General features: G+C 39.8%; 4 protein-coding genes across 4 annotated transcripts in view; 3 read left to right on the top strand and 1 right to left on the bottom strand.

The window, feature by feature from the left end:
* The window catches only part of LOC143029284 (glycine receptor subunit alpha-4-like), a 1,034,091-nt gene that overhangs the window by 788,707 nt on the left and 223,604 nt on the right, over positions 1–21,780 (bottom strand). The gene's annotated exons all lie outside the window — the stretch shown is intronic.
* Positions 729–1,871, top strand: LOC143028948 (serine/threonine-protein kinase Chk1-like). The gene has a single exon (XM_076191301.1). It carries the CDS (start codon positions 729–731, stop codon positions 1,869–1,871), a length of 1,143 nt encoding a protein of 380 aa, XP_076047416.1.
* Positions 9,859–11,004, top strand: LOC143028947 (serine/threonine-protein kinase grp-like). The gene is made up of 2 exons (XM_076191300.1): positions 9,859–9,972; positions 10,087–11,004. The coding sequence occupies exons 1-2, from the start codon at positions 9,859–9,861 to the stop codon at positions 11,002–11,004; spliced, it is 1,032 nt and encodes a 343-aa protein (XP_076047415.1).
* On the top strand, positions 19,407–20,453 carry LOC143028946 (serine/threonine-protein kinase Chk1-like). The gene has a single exon (XM_076191299.1). It carries the CDS (start codon positions 19,407–19,409, stop codon positions 20,451–20,453), a length of 1,047 nt encoding a protein of 348 aa, XP_076047414.1.

Below are 21,780 nucleotides of genomic sequence, written 5' to 3'. Positions count from 1 at the left end.
TTAACTTGGTCATTAGCAAGTCCCACTCGACCCAAATTTTACCCGACTAAAGGGTTTAGGGTCACAAAGCTATTAAAATCGTCCCCAACTTTTCTTTCTTCATAGAATTGGACAAAAACACTGCCGAACTAGCATTTATAAAACAGGTGTTTACAACAAATAAATTAATAGACGGATGGATATCACACATGAAATAACTGCCTAGTGTAGGCCTCATGGTCTATTGCAGTCTCCCCCATTGTTTTGTTCTTATGTAACAGATTGATGTAGAAAGATACATAAATCAAATGTAAACAAACAAATAAATGAATTAAAAATAAATAAATAGGAACAAATAAGTAAATATATTCTAGATAAAATTAAATAGAAATTAATATAAACATAGAAAATGAATAAACAAATAATTCAATTACATAAACATATCAATCAAAAAAGTCTTTTCTTTCATCACCTTCTTAAGTATTCATTGTTCTTAACATTAAGTCAATTCACGTCAACATAGAAATATATTAATTCATTAATTTACTTATTAACTATTACTATTTTACCACTATTGCCACCATTATTATCATTCATTATTACTATCATTATCATTTATTATTACTATTATCATTATTATTACTATTCATTTATTTTTACTAGATTGAAAATACAGACTATAATTCTCATAATTATCTACTGCCACCATTTTCTACGTGATCGCATCCCCCGGTTGGCCCCGTGTCCATATGGTCAACAACAAACTGGGTTGTCTCCCGAAGTCACTTCGGGATGTAGACTTTCGTCATCCACTCCAGTATATTTGCCAGAAACTCAAGATGGTCTTCTGGCTCTTCAGCTGCGTAAGACGAAGTTACCGGACTTCCAACGATGAGGAAACACCACACAGCAAGGAAACACGCCAAAGGAATAGGAACATCTTCAAGACCCTTTGGAAGCTCTGTCGAGGCAAGAAGTCCGACAGATATGTCGACAGCACCGACGAATCTTCGACGGTCTTTGAAGGCTCGACAGGTCCCCTACAGGAGCGCCATTATGAGAAAGCCGTGGCCGAGAACGAAGCCGCAGTAAAGGACTTCGGAGACACCGCAATCTGGAAACCCGTCCGAGTCCTCGGCAAAGGTGCATGGGGGACCGTCACTCTGATAAAAAACATCAAAACTGGACGGCTGGTGGCGCGCAAGAACGTCTTCGTCGCGTCGAAGACCGGCGCAAGCGTCACAGCCGAAGAGGTCATCCACAGCCAGATGAGACACACAAACGTCTCTCGGCTGTTTGCCTGGCACATCACAGGAAACAGGAGATTCCTCTACATTGAATACTGTGCCAGGGGAGACCTCCTCAACGTAATTGGGCTCTACGATCTAAGTCACGATCAGGCCCAATACTATTTTAGACAACTGATGAGCGGTGTGGAATATCTGCACGGGCGGGGCGTCGCTCATCGAGACCTCAAACCCGCTAACCTCCTCCTTACAGACCAAAGGGTTCTCAAGATCACCGACTTCGGGTCTGCAGACGTCTTCGTCCTTGAAGGGAGAGAGGTTCTTCTCACGGGTCAGGTCGGAACCTTCACCTATATGGCGCCCGAGGTCATCGTATGCCCACAGTCGCAGTACCACGGACCCTTCGTCGATCTCTGGTCCTGTGGCATCGTTCTCTTCAACATGCTCACCATTGGTTGCAGGCCATGGTCGCGAGCAGTTCCAGAGAACCAAGAGTACCAGCTGTGGGTGGAGAAAGACCCACGCCTCAATCAAGTCAGTAAGTGGAAGAAATTGAATCAGTCATCGCGGGCTATCCTGGAAGTCCTTTTGGACCCAGAACCCCTTCAGAGGCTCTCCGCGTGGCGGAACCTCAACTACCATTGAACAAGAAATGCTGTACTGAAGTCATAAGGTAAAATTGAACCAAAGACTTCAAATGAAGCCCTTTTGGATCCTGACCCATCTCCAGAGACTGTCTACATGGAATAACCTCAACACCATTGATACAAGACCTGTTGCTCTAGTCTTGACATGAAACTCAACTAAAGCCTCAAAACAAAAATCTATGGCTTATCTTTGCCAGCAGTAGGGTTTTCCCTCAGCTGAATAAATTCGTCTGTATTTGGATAAGGACACTAATAATAATTACTGACATTATCAAAATAGTCAACTCTCCATACAACTCCCACTCAGTTGGGAAAGAGAAACCCATGCTAGGACAAAGTCCTCTTCGTTACAGTCAGCTACTGGATTTTCTAAGGCCCATGTTGGGTCGCCTCCACGCCTAGCCATCAGGAACCAATGCGTTGTAGCCCGCAGTGGGTACCGGGAATCGAACTCACGTACACCTCTTCATGAGTTCGTTACTGTATCAACAGCGCGGCGCTACCTCAAAACACCACAAAACATATCAAATACACTGAAACAATTCATTTGGTAATGAAGATGCATCTATACTATCAATAACTTTTGAGTTCGATTGTACAACTCCGTCTTACTTCTTTACCATTTGTCTTGCAGAGGGGTCAGTTTGATTAATCAATCTAAAAGTGCGCTGGTGCCGTCATCGGAAGCGTGTTGGCCTCACATTCACCAAGTTTTGGGTTCGAATCCCGCACTCCTCTTCGACTCCTAGCAATGAGTGTTAGTTACCTGCCCAGACAGTCCTCAAAGCGTATAATAGGCCAAAGGTCGCAGCTACTAAGCGCCTCCTGGCGTAGGCTCCTGACCATCTTCTTCACTCTAAACTGTTCCTCCTAAATACTAAGCGAGCTTCAGCGTCCTTCCCAACCTGTCCTTTCTCAAACCTTGGACCCAAACTTTCCTACTGAAGTTGGTGTGTCCACCTTTGTCGCGGGTACTTTGTGGTGGTTGTTGTCCCCAGTACCTCCACAACTACTGCTACTATCCTCATCTTCGTCGTTGTCATCTTCGTTGACGTAATTTTTGTTCTCCTCTTCCTGCTAGTCATCACCTTACTGTCGACTTCGTTCTCGCCCTGGTCCTCGTTCTTGTTGACCTCAATCTCGTGACAGTCGTCACCTTCTTCATCGTCGTACTCATCGTAGTTAGAAAGAGTGGCAAGAGGGGAGGGGGGAGGGAAGAGGGAAGAGGGAGGTGTGTGTGTGTGTGTGTGTGTGTGTGTGTGTGTGTGTGTGTGTGTGTGTGTGTGTGTGTGTGTGTGTGTGTGTGTGAGAGAGAGAGAGAGAGAGAGAGAGAGAGAGAGAGAGAAGGGAGCGAAAAGTGAGATCAAGTGAAAATAATGGGAGTGAGGCAGCAAGAATTGAAAGGAATAAACAGAAAAACTAACGGTTTGCTACAGACACAAAACAAGAAAAAGACAGAAACAGACTAACAGATACACAGACAGAGCGACCCGGGACAATGAGATATGGGTGGACGTCCTCTAACCGGATGATACAAACGAGACCAATGCGGCCGATGCTTTAACACGTGGAAGCAGCATTTTCTTTCATTACGACGGCGAGGGCGAAGACGAAGACAAAGACAGGCGAGGACGCGGCCACGGCCGAGAACTTCCGGCCCGGTGCCAAAGCAACGCTCGCTTTAGGGGGTTATCACACTGGGCTTCCACGGGCTTCACCAGCACCGACCGTTGAAAGTCCATTAGAGTAAAAACGATTTCGGTTATAATATTTTATTTTTTAAATTTCCAATCGTAATATATATATATATATATTTTTGCAGAAACCACCGGGAAATTGAAAAAACAGATACCGAACGTTTTCGTCTATTTAGACATTTTCAAAGGTACAAAAAAGCAATACAGAAAGAAACAATAAATACATAAGAAGACAAGGATACTCGGAGAGGTCCCATGTTACATTTTATCACACACAATTTTGTCAATAATAAAATTGTCTAATTTAAATAAACCCAAACTCAAGTTCATGTTATTTCCAAAATTTCTTTTTATAAAACAAGATTCAATAATATTTCTTTCTATAATATTATTACAAGAAGCAATTATTTTAGAATTTCCCCAGTCAATATTATGACCATAATCCCTTTGGTGGACAAATAACCCACTGGACACTTGCCCCGTTCTAATACTATATTTATGTTGGCCTATTCTTTTTTCTAAGCCTTTGCCTGTTTGGCCTATATAAATAAAATCACAATTTTTACATGGTATATTATAAATACATCCTTCTTTACTTCTTGATCCAGGTGAACTATGTAGATATTGCTAAGAGTTTTTGCAATTTGGAAAAATATAGTGATGTTTCAAATCAAGATATTAATATTTGTAAGGGTTTTGTGTACCATGCTTTATCCACGCCATGCCCTCCAAGTGTTCCTAAACGTTTTTTCACTACTTTTAATAATTTAAAGAAGGATAAAGATTTACACATCACAAAGGCGGATAAAAGTAATTGCTTAGTCATCATGAACAAAAAGGATTACTTAGAAAAAATGGAAATATTACTAAGTGATGAAGAGACATATGTTAAATTGAGCAAGAACCCTCTAGAAAATGTTAATAGTGAATTTAATAAGAAGCTTAAAACATTTTTAAAAGGTAACGACGAACTGATAAAAAAATGTGTTACTATATCTCCGTCACTTCCATACATGTATGGTCTAATTAAAACACATAAAGTTAATAATCCAGTTAGGCCCATTACTTGTTCTATTGGGTCTTGCACATATAAGTTGTCAAAATGGTTAGTGTCTCTTCTTAGTCCTCTTGTTGGGACAATTTCCCACTCTCATATCAAAGATAATGTTGACTTAACCGAAAAGCTGCTTGGACATAATATCACATTTGATTTTAAGTTGGTTAGTTTCGATATTAAAAGTTTATTCACCCGAGTCCCGGTTTTAGATTTGTTAGGATTTCTAGAAAAAGAATTAAAGAAACATGACTTTACACTCCCTGCTCATACTATTATTAGTTTAATCAAATTATGTGTAATAGACTCTAAGTTTGAATTTAATGGAAACTTTTATACTCAAACATTTGGTATGGCCATGGGGAACTGTCTGTCTCCAATTCTTAGCAATTTGTATATGGAGTTTTTTGAAAGAGAGTTATTACCAAACATTCTTCCAATTAATGCAGTTTGGTACAGGTATGTTGACGACATATTATGCATTTGGCCTAATGATCAATATTTGGATACTTTTTTGTCAGATTTAAATAATTTGGTGCATTCCATTAAATTCACAGTAGAGGTTGAAGAAAATAATATGTTACCATTTTTAGATGTAAATATTTACCGATGTGGAAGATATTTTAAATTTGACGTTTACAGGAAGCCGACCAATGTCCTCTCGTACATTCATTTTTACTCGTATCACAGTCAAAAATCCAAGCTGTCAGTTTTTTCTTCAATGTTCCTAAGAGCTTATAGAATTTGTTCCCCTGAGTTCTTGGATCAAGAAATACAGTTCATCTATGACATTGGAGAAAATTTAAAATATCCAAAACATCTTATTGATAAAACAAAAATCAAAGCCAGGAAATGTTTTCTTAATACGTCGCAGGTCAAACCATTTAATTATAAAAATATGCTAACAATTCCGTACCACGAGAATTTAATCCATCTTCCTAGCATTTTTGAAAAATTTGGTATCCAGATAGTATTCAAAAATAATAACAACATTAAGAGTCTGTTAATTAAAAATTCCCCAAGAAGTAAAGAAGGATGTATTTATAATATACCATGTAAAAATTGTGATTTTATTTATATAGGCCAAACAGGCAAAGGCTTAGAAAAAAGAATAGGCCAACATAAATATAGTATTAGAACGGGGCAAGTGTCCAGTGGGTTATTTGTCCACCAAAGGGATTATGGTCATAATATTGACTGGGGAAATTCTAAAATAATTGCTTCTTGTAATAATATTATAGAAAGAAATATTATTGAATCTTGTTTTATAAAAAGAAATTTTGGAAATAACATGAACTTGAGTTTGGGTTTATTTAAATTAGACAATTTTATTATTGACAAAATTGTGTGTGATAAAATGTAACATGGGACCTCTCCGAGTATCCTTGTCTTCTTATGTATTTATTGTTTCTTTCTGTATTGCTTTTTTGTACCTTTGAAAATGTCTAAATAGACGAAAACGTTCGGTATCTGTTTTTTCAATTTCCCGGTGGTTTCTGCAAAAATATTTTATCACGTGTGTTTTGTGTTTTCTTTTCATATATATATATATATATATATATATATATATATATATATATATATATAATAATATATATATATATGTATTATATATATAATATATATATATATATGTTATATATATATATGTATTATATATATATATATATATATATATATATATATATGTATATAATATATATGTATAATATATATAATATCCTCCACTCTCAACTTACCTTCCACCAAATAATGATCTGATATTCCCCCACTCTCCCCTCTAGGAACATGTACATCCAAAACTCTTCCTACTTTTCTCCTGGTTACCACTACATAATCCATTAAAGCTGTATAAACCATCCTTCTATCCACCATCCTCTCCCATGTAAACTTATGCTTATCTTTCTTCCTAAACACTGATAATTAATTATATGAGAGGTACAAAGAAAAGAGAAGTAGGGCGTAAGATAAAGGAGGCAAAAAGGACAGCAGATGTGAAATGCGGCAAGAAATAAGGAAAAACGAGGTGAAATCAGTTATCAAAATGATGAGAGTAGGTAAGCCACCTGGGTTAGATGGGTGTCATGCGGGGTGTCTAAAAAATGGAAGTACAGTGATGGTGGACTCGCTGGTAAGGTTGTTTAATGTTTGTTTTAAAGAAGGTAGAGTACCACAGGACTGGAGGAGTGCCTGTATAGTTCCGCTTTACAAGGAAAAATTGGACAAGTGTGAATGTACTAATTTCAGAGGGATTTCTATTTTGAGTGTAGTTGGGAAGGCGTATCGGAGAGTTTTGAGATGGATTAGGAGTGAAACTCTGGGAGAAATTGGTGAGAAATAGAGTGGGTTTGGGACAGGTAGGGGTTGCGTGAAACAGATTTTTGTGGTACGGCAGATATGTAGGAAAATTTAGGATTTTTTTTTTATTTTTATTTATTTATTTTTTTCTTTATTATTTTGGAAAAGGCTTATAACAGGGTAGACAGGAAGGCCCTAAGGGAGGTATTGCAGATACATGGGATACGAGGAAAGCTGTTAAGAGAAGTCATGAGTTTTCACGAGAGTAGAACAGCCTTTGTAAGAATTAGAAATGGAGAGACTGGGTGGTTTGAGGTAAATGTGGGACTTCACCAAAAATGTGTCATGTCGCCATGGCTGTTCAATTTATACATGGATGGGGTGGTGCGAGATGTCTATGCAAGGGTATTGGACCAGGGACTGGAGATGGTAAATAGAAACTGGAGAAAATGGGAGATATGCCAGTTGTTTCCTGACGACACTGCGCTTGTAACAGGATCAGAAGGATTAAGGAAGTTAGTATCAGACTCTGGGAAGGTGTGCGAAGGAAGCTAAATATAAATGTGGTTAAAAGTAAGGTGATGAGATGTACAAGGGGAAGGAGGGGCAACAAATTGGAAGTGAGTATTAAAGGAGAGAGACTGGAGAAAGTGGCGGGAAGGGGAGAAGTTGAGGTGAAGGTAGAATTTAGATTTAGAGAACCAAGTAAAAGACTTGGGGAATTGAAAAGTGTAACAAGAAATAGATATTTGGGAATGGGTGCTAAGAGGAAATTGTATGAAGGGGTGATCGTGCCGACAGCAATGTATGAGGCAGAAACATGGAATATAAAAGAGGAAATGTGGAAAAGTTTAAAAGTGTTTGAGATGAAATGCCTGAGAAGTATGGTAGAGGTTACTAGGCTGGAGAGAGTGAGAAACGAGGAGGTAAGGAGGAGAGCAGAGGTGGAAAGGGAGTTGAGAGACAAGGTTAATGAAACAATATTGAGATGGTTTGGACACATGGAAAGAATGAGTGAAGAAAGATTAGTGAAAGAGGTGTGGAATGCAGAGGTGTGGGAAGTGAACATGATGGAGATGGGTTGAACGCAAAATTTCATGTACTTGTAACTCGAGATAACAAATATATAAGAAAAGTTGCGCTCTCTTGTTGGCGCAATCGGGCCCTACGGGCTGCGTCAATTTATTTCTCACACATACTCAATAATTCTAAAAATTGCCAGAAAGGGTATGTATATAAAATTCCTTGCAAAATATGTAACGAGTTCTAAATTGGTCAAACGGCAAAAGATCTGTTAAAAAAAATTATTCAAGTGCTATTTTAAACATCTCAGCACTTTTAATAACCCGATCGATTGGGATAATACTAAAGTGATTACTTTCAACAATTACATTATCGAAAGAAAAATAATTGAAAGTAGCTTAATAAGATCCACAAATAATAATTTCAACCTTAATCTAGGACTGTATAAAATAGATAATTGTATTTGTAAAAAAAATAAAAACATAGTCCAGTAGTAAGAAATCATTAGACACCTGACCTTACATTTGTAGAACACACGTTTCCATTGCTTTTATTGCAAAACGGCCCACTTACTGCAGAAACAAAGGCCCAAATGCCTAAAACACAATTACCACAAAGACAACACAAAACATCTTATCTCACACGGCCCTGCACGCCCTCGCTCCAAACAGATTGACAAAATCTCTTTGTCCGGAGGTAAAATTGGCCATATGGATAGAGGCACTGGTAAACCACGGACTGCAACACCAATGCTCTTCAGTGAGTGGTCTATGGGATGAAAATGTGGCTGTAGCCGGTTTCCAAGGGGCCACGGGTCTCATGGTTATGTTCCAATTGAGTCTACGGTTAGATGAAATTGGCACATGATACTTAAGGAAAAAAAAAAAAAAAAAAAAAGCATTTACAAAACAAAGCTTTACGACTACCTAATGTAGGCCTTATGGTCTATTGCATTCTCCCCCATTGTTCATATGTAAAAGATAAATTGTAAAAAAAGAAAAAAAAATAACAAATACGAGAATATATTCTAAATAAAAATAAATAGAAATTAAAAACATAGAAATGAATAAACAGATAATTAAATTACATAAATTAATTAAAAAGTATTTTCTTTTATCATCTTCTCAAGTATTCAATGTTATTAACATTCAGAGTAAATTCATGTTAACATAGAAATATACTAGTTCATTAATTTATTTATCTACTATTACCATTTTACCACTATTATCTCCATTATCATTTATTATTATTATCATTATTATTGTTACTATCATTATCATCATATATCATTATCATCATTATAATTATCATAATTATAATCATCAATAATTGTAAAACTTCATCATAATCATTATCCTTATCATCATTACCATCATCATAATCGTCATTATCATAATCATCATAATCATTGTCATCATCATTACCATTATCATCATCATAATCGTCATTCTCATTGTCATAATTATCATAACGATTATCATTATTATCATTAACATCATTACTATCATCATTGTCATTATCATCATCGTCATTATCATTATCATCATTATCATAATCATTATCATCATCATCATCGTCCTTATCATTATCATAATCATTATCATCATCATTATGATCATAATTATCATTATCATTATCATCATTATCATAATCATTATCACCATCATAATCATTATTATCATAATTATCATCATGATCATCATGATCATCACCATTATTATCACCATCATTATCATATCATCATCATCGTCATCATTATCTCATCACCATTATCATCATCATAATAATAATAATAATAATAATAATAATAATAATAATAATAATGATAATTATTATTAATTTACTTTCACTAGATTGAAAATACTGCCACCACTTCCCACGTAGTCGCGTCTCACGGTTGGCCCCGCGTCCATATGGTCAACAGCAAACTGGGTTGTCTCCCGAAGTCACTTCGAGAGGTAGACTTTCGCCATCCACTCGAGTATATTTGCCAGAAGCTCAAGATGGTCTTCTGGCTCTTCAGCTGCGTAGGAGCACGAAGCTCCAGAACTTCCAACGAAGAGGAACAAGAACACTGCAAGGGATCAAGCCAAAGAAAAAAGAAAATTTTCAAGACCATTTGGAAGCTCTGTCGAAAATAGAAAATCGACAGATCAGCCGACAGTGACAACGATTCTTCGACGGTCTTTGAAGGTACGACGGGCCCCCTACAGGAGCGCCACTATGTGAAAGCCGTGGCCGAGAACGAGGCCACTCTACAGGACTTCGGAGACGTCGCAAACTGGAAACCCATCCGAGTCCTCGGCAAAGGCGCATGGGGGACCGTCACTCTCATGAAGAACACAAGAACGGGACGGCTGGTGGCGCGCAAGAACGTCTTCGTCGCGTCGAAGGCAGGCGCAAGCGTCACAGCCGAAGAGGTCATCCACAGCCAAATGAGACACAGAAACGTCTCTCGGCTGTTTGCCTGGTACATTACAGGTAACAGGAGATTCCTGTACATCGAATACTGTGCCATGGGTGACCTCCTTAACGTAATTGGGCTCTACGATCTAAGTGATGATCAGGCCCATTATTACTTCAGACAACTCATCAGCGGCGTCCAATACCTTCACGGGCGGGGCGTCGCTCATCGAGACCTCAAACCCGCAAACCTCCTCCTTACAGACCAAAGAGTCATCAAGATCGGCGACTTTGGATCTGCAGACGTCTTCGTCGTTCAAGGGAGAGAGGTTCTTCTCACGGGTCAGGTCGGAACCTTCACATATATGGCGCCCGAGGTCATCGTCAGCCCACAGTCGCAGTACCACGGACCCCCCGTCGATCTCTGGTCCTGTGGCATCGTACTCTTCAACATGCTCACCATTGGTTGCAGGCCGTGGTCGCGAGCTGTTCCAGAGAACGAAGAGTACCAGCTGTGGGTGGAGAAAGGCCCACGCCTCAATCAAGTCAGCAAGTGGAAGAAATTGAATCAGTCATCGCGGGCTATCCTGGAAGTCCTTTTGGACCCAGAACCCCTCCATAGGCTCTCCGCGTGGCGGAACCTCAACTACCATTGAACAAGACTTGTACTGAAGTCTTAAAATAAAATTGAACCAAAGACTTGAAATGAAGCCCTCCTGAGGCTGTCCACATGGTAGAACCTCCAACACCATTTAATAAGATCTGTTGTACTGGAGTCTTAACTTGAAACTCAACCAAAGCCTCGAAACGAAAATCGATGGCTTATCTTTGCCTGTAGTAGGGTTTTCCCTCAGCTGAATAAACTCGCCTGTATTTTGATAAGAGCAATAATAATAATTTCTGTCCTTATCAAAATACAACTCTCCATCCCATTCCCACGCAGTGGGAAGTAATAAACCACTGCTAGGACCAAGTAACAAGGTCCTGTTAGTTACAGCAAGCTACTTTATTTTCTTCGGCCGATTTTAGGTCGCCTCCCCGCCTGGACAAGGCTGTCGAGAGCCAACGCGTTGTACCCCGCAGCAGGTATCCTTTTCACTCTAAATTGTACCTCCTAAACGCTAAGCAACCTTCAATGTCCTTCCCAACCTGTCCTTTCTCAAACCTTGGACCCAAACTTTCCTATTGAAGTGTGTTCATCTTTGTCGCGGTTAGTGTGTGGTGGTTGTTGTCCCCCACTAACTCCACAACTACTGCTACCATCCTCGTCTTCGTTGTTGTCTTTGTCGTTGTCGTCTTCGCTGTCGCAGTCCTCGTCGTCGTCCTCATTTTTGCCCTCCTCTTCCTGCTCGTCATCATCGTTCTTACTGTCGACTTCGTTCTCGTGCTCGTCCTCGTTCTTATTGACCCCAATCTCGTCATAGTCGTTGCCTTCTTCATTGTCGTCTTTATCTTCGTCAGTCTTCGTGTCACAAATGACAAGTCCCTCCAAGTTGTGGTCTGGGACCACCACTTCGAAGGACTTGTCAGACAGAATCAGCTCCCTGCCTCCTATTTCCAAAATTCATCAACACACTCACTCCATCCATCTCCCGGGGGGAGCCCAACATCTCTATCCACTTTAAACATTTCCTCCACCTTTCCTCCGCATGGAGGCCTCAACCGGCGACTCATCTCCTCGTACTACTACGACCTGGTGACACAGAAACTATCCCACACGATTAAAACACGGAGAGTAGTTCGAAGATTCTTCCCGAAGAAATCTGCTGGGAGTTCCGAGGACAGGTGTCATTCAACGCGGCTTCCAGTCCGTGAAACTCGGTGCAACAATAATATTGCATTACTCAGTCTGTCTCTCCCGCTGCTGCTCGACATTACTTTTACTCTGGACTCCACTCCCCCTCCCCTCCCTCCCTCCCTCCTGTCCACTCCAATCTCCCCTACTCCCCACCCCTCACTCTGCCTCGCTATCCATAATGCTCCAACCTCACTTTTAGCATTCTGTTTAGTACTGTTTCAGAGTTTTAAGATACATTCGTGAAATGCGTTTGTGAAAGCAGAGAGAGCGAGAGACAAGAGCAGAGAAAGAGTAGCGAGAGAAGAGGGAAGAAAGTAGAGGGAGAGGTGTGTGTGTGTGTGTGTGTGTGTGTGTGTGTGTGTGTGTGTGTGTGTGTGTGTGTGTGTGTTTGAAAGACAGAGAGAGGGAGAGAGAAGAAAGAGGAGTGAAAAGAGACATAAAGTGAAAATACAGGGAATGAGAGAGAAGGGACAGGAATCAACAGACAGACAGAGCGACCCGAGACAATGTTGATATGGGTGGACGTCCTCTAACAGGATGACACAAAAGAGACCAATACTCCCGATGCTTTAGGACGTGGAGGCGGCATTTTCTTTCATTACGACGGCGAGGGCGAAGACGAAAACAAAGACAGGCGAGGACGTGGCCACGGCCGACAACTTCCGGCCCGGTGCCAGAGGAACGCTCGCTTTAGGGGGTTATCACACTGGGTTTCCACGGGCTTCATCAGCACCGACCCTTGAACGTCCATTAGAGTAAAAACGATTTCGGTTATAATATTTTATTTTTTTAATCTCAAATTGTAAAAAAAAAAGTCATATAGAGCAAAGCTCAATGATGCACTATATATTACAGTCGAATTATATATATATTCACCTTTTCCAGTTTTTTTCTCTGCACCGACTGCGGTTTCATTTTTTATATATAAATGTGCTACCACATTTTTCATCAGTGATATATACATATATATACACATATGTATATATATATATATATATATACATAATGTATACCTCTCTCCATCTCTCCATTTATCTCTCTACCTCCATATCTATCTCTCCATCTCTCCACCTCCCCGTGTATCATTATGTGTACACACACACACACACACACACACACATATATATATATATATATATATATATATATATATATATATAAAATTCTATCGTAATATTTTGCAACCAAACTGTCAATGATCGTTTCTTCTCTTCTACAACCTTTTTCGTTTCATCATTCCACCACACAGCATCTATGTACACCTTGTGATTCCCTCCTTGAAGCATCCCCATTCCATCTCCACTCTTAGTCCTGCTTTATTCTTTACTCCCCCTAACTCTTCTATCAGCTTCTTCTTGTACTCCTCTTCTTCCTCATTTAAGCAGTTTTCTCTAAAAACCTCCCTACTTTCCGTCCTTTTCCTCTTTCTTCATCTATCCTACGCTCTCAACTTACCTTCCACCAAATAATGATCTGATCTACCCGCATTCCTCCCTCTAGGAACATATACATCCAAAACTCTTCCTGCTTTTCTACTGGGTACCACTATATACTAAATAAAGCTGTATACACCACCCTTCTATCCACTACCCTCTCCCATGTATACTTATGCTTAACTTTCTTCCTAAACACTGTGAAAGAATCATATGAGAGGTACAAAGAAAAATAGAGCGTAAAATAAAGGAGACAAAAGGAAAGCAGATGTGAAATGGGGTAAGAGTATATCGGAATTTTTTAAGATTTAGAAATAATATAAAAATATATATATATATATATATATATATATATATATATATATATATATAATTATACACATATACCGTGTATATATAGTGAAAGGAAATTAAGACAGGTAGGAGAAGCGAATCAAGTAGAGAAGAAAAGATAAAAGATGGAAATAGGGAGAAAATAATGGAAGAGAATGTAGTAGGAGGAAGATGGGCAGAATATTTTAGGGAGTTGCTAAATGTGAAGGAGGATAAGGTAGTTGCAGTGCGAAGCGCTAAGAAAAGGACAGTAATGAATGAGGAAAATTGAAGTGAAATAAGGAAAAACGAGGTGAAAGCAGTTATTAAAAGTATGAGAGCAGGTAAGACACCTGGGTTAGATGGGTGTCATGTGAGGTGTCTATAAAAGGGAAGTACATCTATGGCTGACTGGCTGGTAAAGTTGTTTAATGTTTGTCTAAAAGAGGGTAGAGTACCGGAGGACTGGAGAAGTGTCTGTACTAGTTTCAGTAGGTTCTCTTTGTTGAGTGTAGTGGGGAAAGCGTATCGGAGAGTTCTGAGAGGATTAGGAGTGGAACAGAGGGAGTAATTGGTGAGGAAAAGTGGGCTTCGGACAGGTAAGGGTTGCGTGGATCAGATTTTTGTGGTAAGGCAGATATGTGGGAGAACTTTTGGAAAAGGTAAGGGTGTTTTTTTAGGGCCTTTATTATTTTGGAAAAGGCTTATAACAGGGTAGACAAAAAGGCACTAAGGGAGGTATGGCAGATATATGGGAGAGGAGGAAAGCTGTTAAGAGCAGTAAAGACTTTTCACGGGACTAGAACAGCCTTTGTAAAAATTAGAAATGGAGAGAGTGAGTGGTTTGAGGCAAAAGTGGGACTTCGCCAGGAATGTGTCATCTCGCCAGGGCTCTTCGATTTATTCTTGGATGGGGTGGTGCGAGAGGTAGATGCAAGGGTAAAGGGCCGGGGAATGGAGGTGGTCAATAGAAATTGGAGAAAAATGGGAGATGAGCCAGTTGTTTGTTGACGAAACTGCGCTTATAGCAGGATCAGTGGGATTAAGTTAGTGACAGAGTTTGGGAAGGTGTGCGAAATAAGTTGAAGATAAAAGTGGTTGAAAGTAAGGTGATGAGTTGTACAAGGGGAGATAATAGCAGCAAATTAGAATCGAGTATTAAAGGAGAGAGACTGCAGAAAGTGGATAGTTTTAGAAACATGGGGCGAATGTGGCGGAAAAGGAGGAGTGGAGGTGGAGGTAGAATGTAGATTGAGAGAAGGAAATGCCTTGGGGGACTGAAAAATGTAATAAGAAATGGATATTTGACAATGGGTGGTAAGAAGAGATTGTATGAAGGGGTCATTGGGCCGACAGCATTGTATGGGGCAGAAACATGGAATACAGGAGAGGAAAAGAGGAAGAGTTTAAATGAGTTTGAGATGAAATGCCACAGAAGTATGATAGGGGTTATTAGGGTGGATAGCGTGAGAAACGAGTAGGTGACGAGGAGAGCGGAGGTGGAAAGGGACTAGGGAGACAGGGTTGATGAAAGAGTATTAGGAAGGTTTGGACACATGGAAAGAACGAGGGAAGATATATTAGTAAAAGAGGTGTGGAATGCTGAGGTGGAGGGAGTGAACATGAGGGGGCGATCAAGGATGAGATGGATGCATGGGGTAAAAGGGGCATTGGGAAAGAAGGGAATGTCTGTTGAGGAGGGGAGAAGACAGAAGATGGGGCAGAGTGGAGAATGGTTGTGTTTGGATGATACTGTGATGCATGGAAGGGAGTGGGTGGGGGTGAGGGAGTATGTGTGAATGATTTTTGACGCAGACCAAAAGAGTTTTTCCCCGTCCTCTCTGCATTAAGGGACTCAGAGGGGGGTCGCCGATTAAATGAAACGGGCTTGCTGTGGATGCGCTGTGTCTTCCTGCATTGATTCTAACCCAGGAGAGTGGGCCAGATATAGGGATGAACCATCATCCAGGAGGAGCCAAGAAAAGAGGTAGGGAGGGGTGGTGAATGGAAGTGTATATATATATATACATATATATATATATATATATATATATATATATATATATATATATATACATTTTAACAACAACAATACACTTTAATTCTAAGCCATCAAAGTGCATTGTGGTTGTTAAAATGTATCACTAATCACTGGAACCCATTCGGTGTTGATATATATATATATATATATATATATATATATATATATATATATATATATATATATATATATATATATATGTGTGTGTGTGTGTGTGTGTGTGTGTGTGTGCAAGGTAATCATTAATGAAAAGAAACGACCGGAGCAAAGCGCTTTCATGTATTACATCCAGTGCAGAAATACACAGAGTACAAACAAGCATAATATATAGTGGGGAACTAAGGGACGTGGACACAGGGAATCCATGTGTCAACGGTATAAGAAGTTGGTGACAAAATATTATATGGACAAAAGATCATGGAATGTGGGAAGCTCTCCTTGGGTACAAGTTGAGAGTCAGGTGAATGATTGTTATAATTAGAACATGTTTCTTATTTCTTTACAAATATAATTATTTATTTTACACAATCCTAGATTAAGGTTGAAATTAATATTATTTGTTAATTTTATCAAGCTACTTTAATTTATGTTCATTTCGAGAATGGTATTGTTGAAAGTAATCACGCTAGCATTATCCCAATCGGTAGGGTGATTACAAATGCCGAGATGTTTAATAATAGCACTTGAATCATTTCCATCTTTGAGTAAATTAGGGACTTTGGCTACATTTTCTTGGTAGGGTAACATTACTAAGTTATTATGGACAAAAGTTTTGGCTGATTGAGGGTTGTAAAAAGTTTTCCTTGGAAAATTGTAAGAGATGTCAATGAATATTCTTTGGATATTTCACAGTCAAAGTGGAAAATAATGGTGTGTTACCTTTCTTAGATGTTCACATTCATCGCACAAAGAGGAACCTTAGATTTAGTTTATACAGAAAGCCGACCAATGTAGGCTCTTACATACATTATTATTCTTACCACCCTCTTAATGTAAAAAGATCCGTTTTCTCATCAATGTTTCCTAGAGCTTTACGAGCTTGTAGTCCTTAGTACATTGATGAAAAAATTAGAAATGTTTTTGATATTAGTATTAAATTGAAATATCCAAAAAATTTCATTAACATCTACAATTTTGCAAGGAAAAGTATTTACAATCCACAATCAAACTTACGGTCCATAACCTAGTATTGTTACCACAACAAGAAATTTTAGCCAGAGTCCCTAATTTACTCAAAGATTTTAATACTAATGTAGCCTTCAGTAATAACACAACTAATCAATATCTTATCAATACATATATACATATACCAAAGGCTTTTTTTCTCCTTACACCTTACACGAGAGGTAGCCAAAAAACAAAGCCATAGAAAGCAATCCCATCCATTCCATCCCCTACCTACTCCACTCCCCTCTACCCTCTTCCCTCTCTCTTATCTTGGCACCTCCTGGATGACGGGTCATCCCTGCATCTTGTCCATTGCCCTGGGTCAGAAGCAGTGTCGCAAGACACAGCACATCCACAGCAAGGCCACTTCATTAAATCTGCGACCCCCACCCTCTCCGTCCCCTCATGCAGAAAAGAAGACGGGGAGAAATCCCTTTGGGCTGCGTCAATTTATTTCTCATACATACTCAATAATTCTAAAAATTCCCAGAAAGGGTGTGTATATAAAATTCCTTGCAAAATATGTATAGAGTTCTAAATTGGTCAAACGACCAAAGATCTTTGTTAGAATTAAGAAAAACAAATGGATTTAAGTGCTATTTTTAAACATCTCAGCACTTTTACCGGTCCTGTCGACTGGGATAATGCTAAAGTGATTACTTTCAACAATTACATTGTCGAAAGAAAAATAATAGCAAGTAGCTTAATAGGATCCACAAATAATGTTAATTTCGACCTTAATCTAGGATTGTATAAAATAGATAATTGTATTTGTAAAGAAATAAGAAACATGTTCCAATTGTAAGAAACATTAGACACCTGACCTTGCATCTGTAGAACACGCGTATCTAGTGTTTTTATTGCAAAACGGCCCACTTAATGCAGAAACAGACGCCCAAATACCTAAAGCACAATTACCACAAAGAGGACAAAACATCTTATCTGACACGGCCCTGCACGCTCTCGCTCCAAACAGATTAACAAAATCTCTTAGTCCGGAGGCGAGATCGGCCATAAGGATAGAAGCACTGGTAAACTACGGACTACAACACCAATGCCCTTCACTAAGTGGTCTATGGGATGAAAATGTGGACGTGGCCGGTTTCCAAGGGGCCTCGGGTCTCCTGGTTATGTTCCAATGGCGTCTACGGTTGGATGAAATTGGCACATGATACTTGAGATCGAAAAAACAAAATAAAATAAATAAAAAACTATTCAAAAACAAGCATTTACAAAACAAGGCTTTACAACAAACAAATCAATAGATGGATAAATAATATCAAATATGAGTATAACTACCTAGTGTAGGCCTTATGGTCTATTGCAATCTCGCCCATTGTTCTTAAATGTAAAAGATAAATTGTAAACAAATAAATTAATAAAGATAAATGATAACAAATAAGAAAATATATTCTAAATAAAAATAAATAGAAATTAAAAACAGAAATCAATAAACTTATAATTCAATTACATAAATTAAAAAGGTATTTTCTTTTATCATCTTCTCAAGTATTCAATGTTATTAACATTGAGAGTAAATTCATGTTAACTTAGAAATATATTAATTCATTAATTTATTCATTTATTTACTATTATCATTTTACCACTACCATCACCATTATCATTTATTATTAGTCATTATTATTATTACTATCATTATCATCATCATATCATAATCATCAATAATCATAATCATTAATAATCATAATCATCATAAATCATAATCATCTTAATCACCATCATCATCATAATCACCAATAACAATAATCATCAATAATCATAATCATAAATCATAATCATCTTAATCATCATTACCATCATTATTATCATTGTCATCATCATTATCATTACCATCATTATCATCATTACCACCATCATCATAATAGTCATTATCATCATTATCATAATCATCATTATCATTACTATCATCATTATCATTACCATCATCATAATCGTCATTATCATAATCATCATAATCATTATCTTCATTATCATCACTATCATTGTCATCATCATTATCATCATCATCAGCTCATATCATCATTATCATTATCAGCTCATCATATCATCATTACTATTATTTTCATTATTATAATTATTATAATTATTATTTTTCGTATACTTTTACTAGATTGAAAATATAGCCGATAATTATCATAATCATCAACTGCCACCACTTCCCACGTGGTCGTGTTCCCCAGTTGGCCACAAGTCCATGTGGTCAACGACAAACTAGGTTGTCTCCCGAAGTCACTTCGGGATGTAGACTTTCCCCATCCACTCGAGTATATTTGCCAGAAACTCAAGATGGTCTTCTGGCTCTTCAGCTGCGCAGGACGAAGTTCCCCAACTTCCAAACAAGAGGAACAAGCACACAAGGGAACAAACCAAAGGAAAAAGAATATCTTCAAGACCCTTTGGAAACTATGTCGAGGCAAAAAGTCCGACAGGTCCGTCGACAGCGCCGATACTTCGACGGTATTTGAAGGTACGACGGGTCCCCTACAGGAGCGCCACTATGTGAAAGCCAAGGCCGAAAATGAGGCCGCTGTAAAGGACTTCGGAGACGTCGCAAACTGGAAATCCGTCCGAGTCCTCGGCAAAGGCGCATGGGGGACCGTCACTCTGATTAAGAACATCAGAACGGGACGGCTGGTGGCGCGCAAGAACGTCTTCGTCGCGTCGAAGACCGGCGCAAGCGTCACGGCCGAAGAGGTCATCCACAGCCTAATGAGACACACAAACGTCTCTCGGCTGTTTGCCTGGCACATCACGGGAAACAGGCGATTCCTTTACATCGAATACTGTGCCAGAGGAGACCTCCTCAACGTAATTGGGCTCTACGATCTAAGTTACGATCAGGCCCAATACTATTTTAGACAACTGATGAGCGGTGTCCAATACCTCCACTGGCGGGGCGTCGCTCATCGAGACCTCAAACCCGCAAACCTCCTCCTTACAGACAAAAGAGTCCTCAAGATCACCGACTTCGGGTCTGCAGACGTCTTCGTCGTCCAAGGGAGAGAGGTTCTTCTCACGGGTCAGGTCGGAACCTTCACCTATATGGCGCCCGAGGTCATCGTAAGGCCACAGTCGCAGTACCACGGACCCCCCGTCGATCTCTGGTCCTGTGGCATCGTACTCTTCAACATGCTCACCATTGGTTGTAGGCCATGGTCGCGAGCAGTTCCAGAGAACCAAGAGTACCAGCTGTGGCTGGAGAAAGACCCACGACTCAATCAAGTCAGCAAGTGGAAGAGACTGAGTCAGTCATCTCGGGCTCTCCTGGAAGCCCTTTTGGACCCAGAACCCCTCCAGAGGCTCTCCGCGTGGCGGAACTTCAACTACCATTGAACAAGACTTGTCGTCCTGGAGTCTTAAGTTAAAATTTAACCAAAGACTTACAATGAAATCCTTCTGGATCCTGACCCATCTCCAGAGGCTGTCCACATGGCAGAACCTCCAATACCATTGATACAAGACCTGTTGTACTGGAGTCTTAACTTGAAACTCAACCAAAGCCTCGAAACGAAAATCGATGGCTTACCTTCGCCTGCAGTAGGGTTTTCCCTCAGCTGAATAAACTCGCCTGTATTTTGATAAGAACACGTAATAATTTCTGTCCTTACCCAAATTACAACTCTTCATCCCATTCCCACGCAGTGGGAAGTAAGAAACCATTATTAGGACAAAGTCCTGTTAGTTACAAGTACAGTAAGCTACAGGATTTTTAGGCCGATGTTGTGTCGCCTACCGCTACCATCCTCCTCTTCGTCGTTTTCGTCTTCGTTGTCACTGTTATCGTCCTCATCACTCCTCTCCTCGTCGTTCTCCTCCTCGTTCTTGTTGACCTCAATCTCGTCATAGTCGTCGTCCTCGTCTTCGTTAATATTCGTGTTACAAATGACAAGCCCCTCCATGTGGTGGCCCCACAAGTGGGGCGTCAGATAGAATCAGCTCCCTCTCTCCTATTTCCAAAATTCATTAACTCACTCACTCCATACATCTCCCGGAGAGAGCCCAACATCTCTATCCACTTTAAACATTTCCTCCACCTTTCCTCCATATGGAGGCCTCACAACCGGCGACTGATCTCGTACTACTACAACCTAGTGACACAGAAACTGTCCCACACGAATAAAACACGGAGAGCAGTTCGAAGATTCTTCTTAAAGAAATCTGCGGGGAGTCCCGAGGACAGGTGTCATTCAACGCGGCTTCCAGTCCGTGAAACTCGGTGCAACAATGATATTGCATTATTCAGTCTGTCTCTCCCGCAGCTGCTCGACATTACTTTTACTCTGGACTCCTCTCCCCCACCCCCTCACCCTCCTGTCCACCCCGATCTCCCCCATCCCCTCACCCGGCCTCGCTATCCGTAATGCACCAACCTCTCTTTTTACCATTCTGTTTAGTACTGTTTCGGTGTTTTAAGATACATTTGTGAAATGGGTTTGCGTAATTAGAGAGGCGAGAACAGAGAAAGGGTGGCGAGAGGAAAGGAAAGAGGGAAGAGGGAAGAGGGAAGAGGGAGAGGGAAAGGAAGGAGAGGCCTGAGAGAGAGACAGAGAGAGAGAAAAAAGAGAGACAGAAATGAGAGTGAAAAGTGAGATAAAGTGAAAATGGAGGAAGTGAGAGAATGAGAAGGGACAGAAATAAACAGAAAAAACTAACGGTTTGC

This window comes from Oratosquilla oratoria, chromosome 10 (genome assembly GCF_046742065.1).
Source record: "Oratosquilla oratoria isolate Oo_2021 chromosome 10, ASM4674206v1, whole genome shotgun sequence".
NCBI classification, from domain to species: domain Eukaryota; kingdom Metazoa; phylum Arthropoda; class Malacostraca; order Stomatopoda; family Squillidae; genus Oratosquilla; species Oratosquilla oratoria.
Note: the sequence above shows the minus strand (reverse complement) of the source record. Positions and strands in the feature narration are given on the sequence as shown.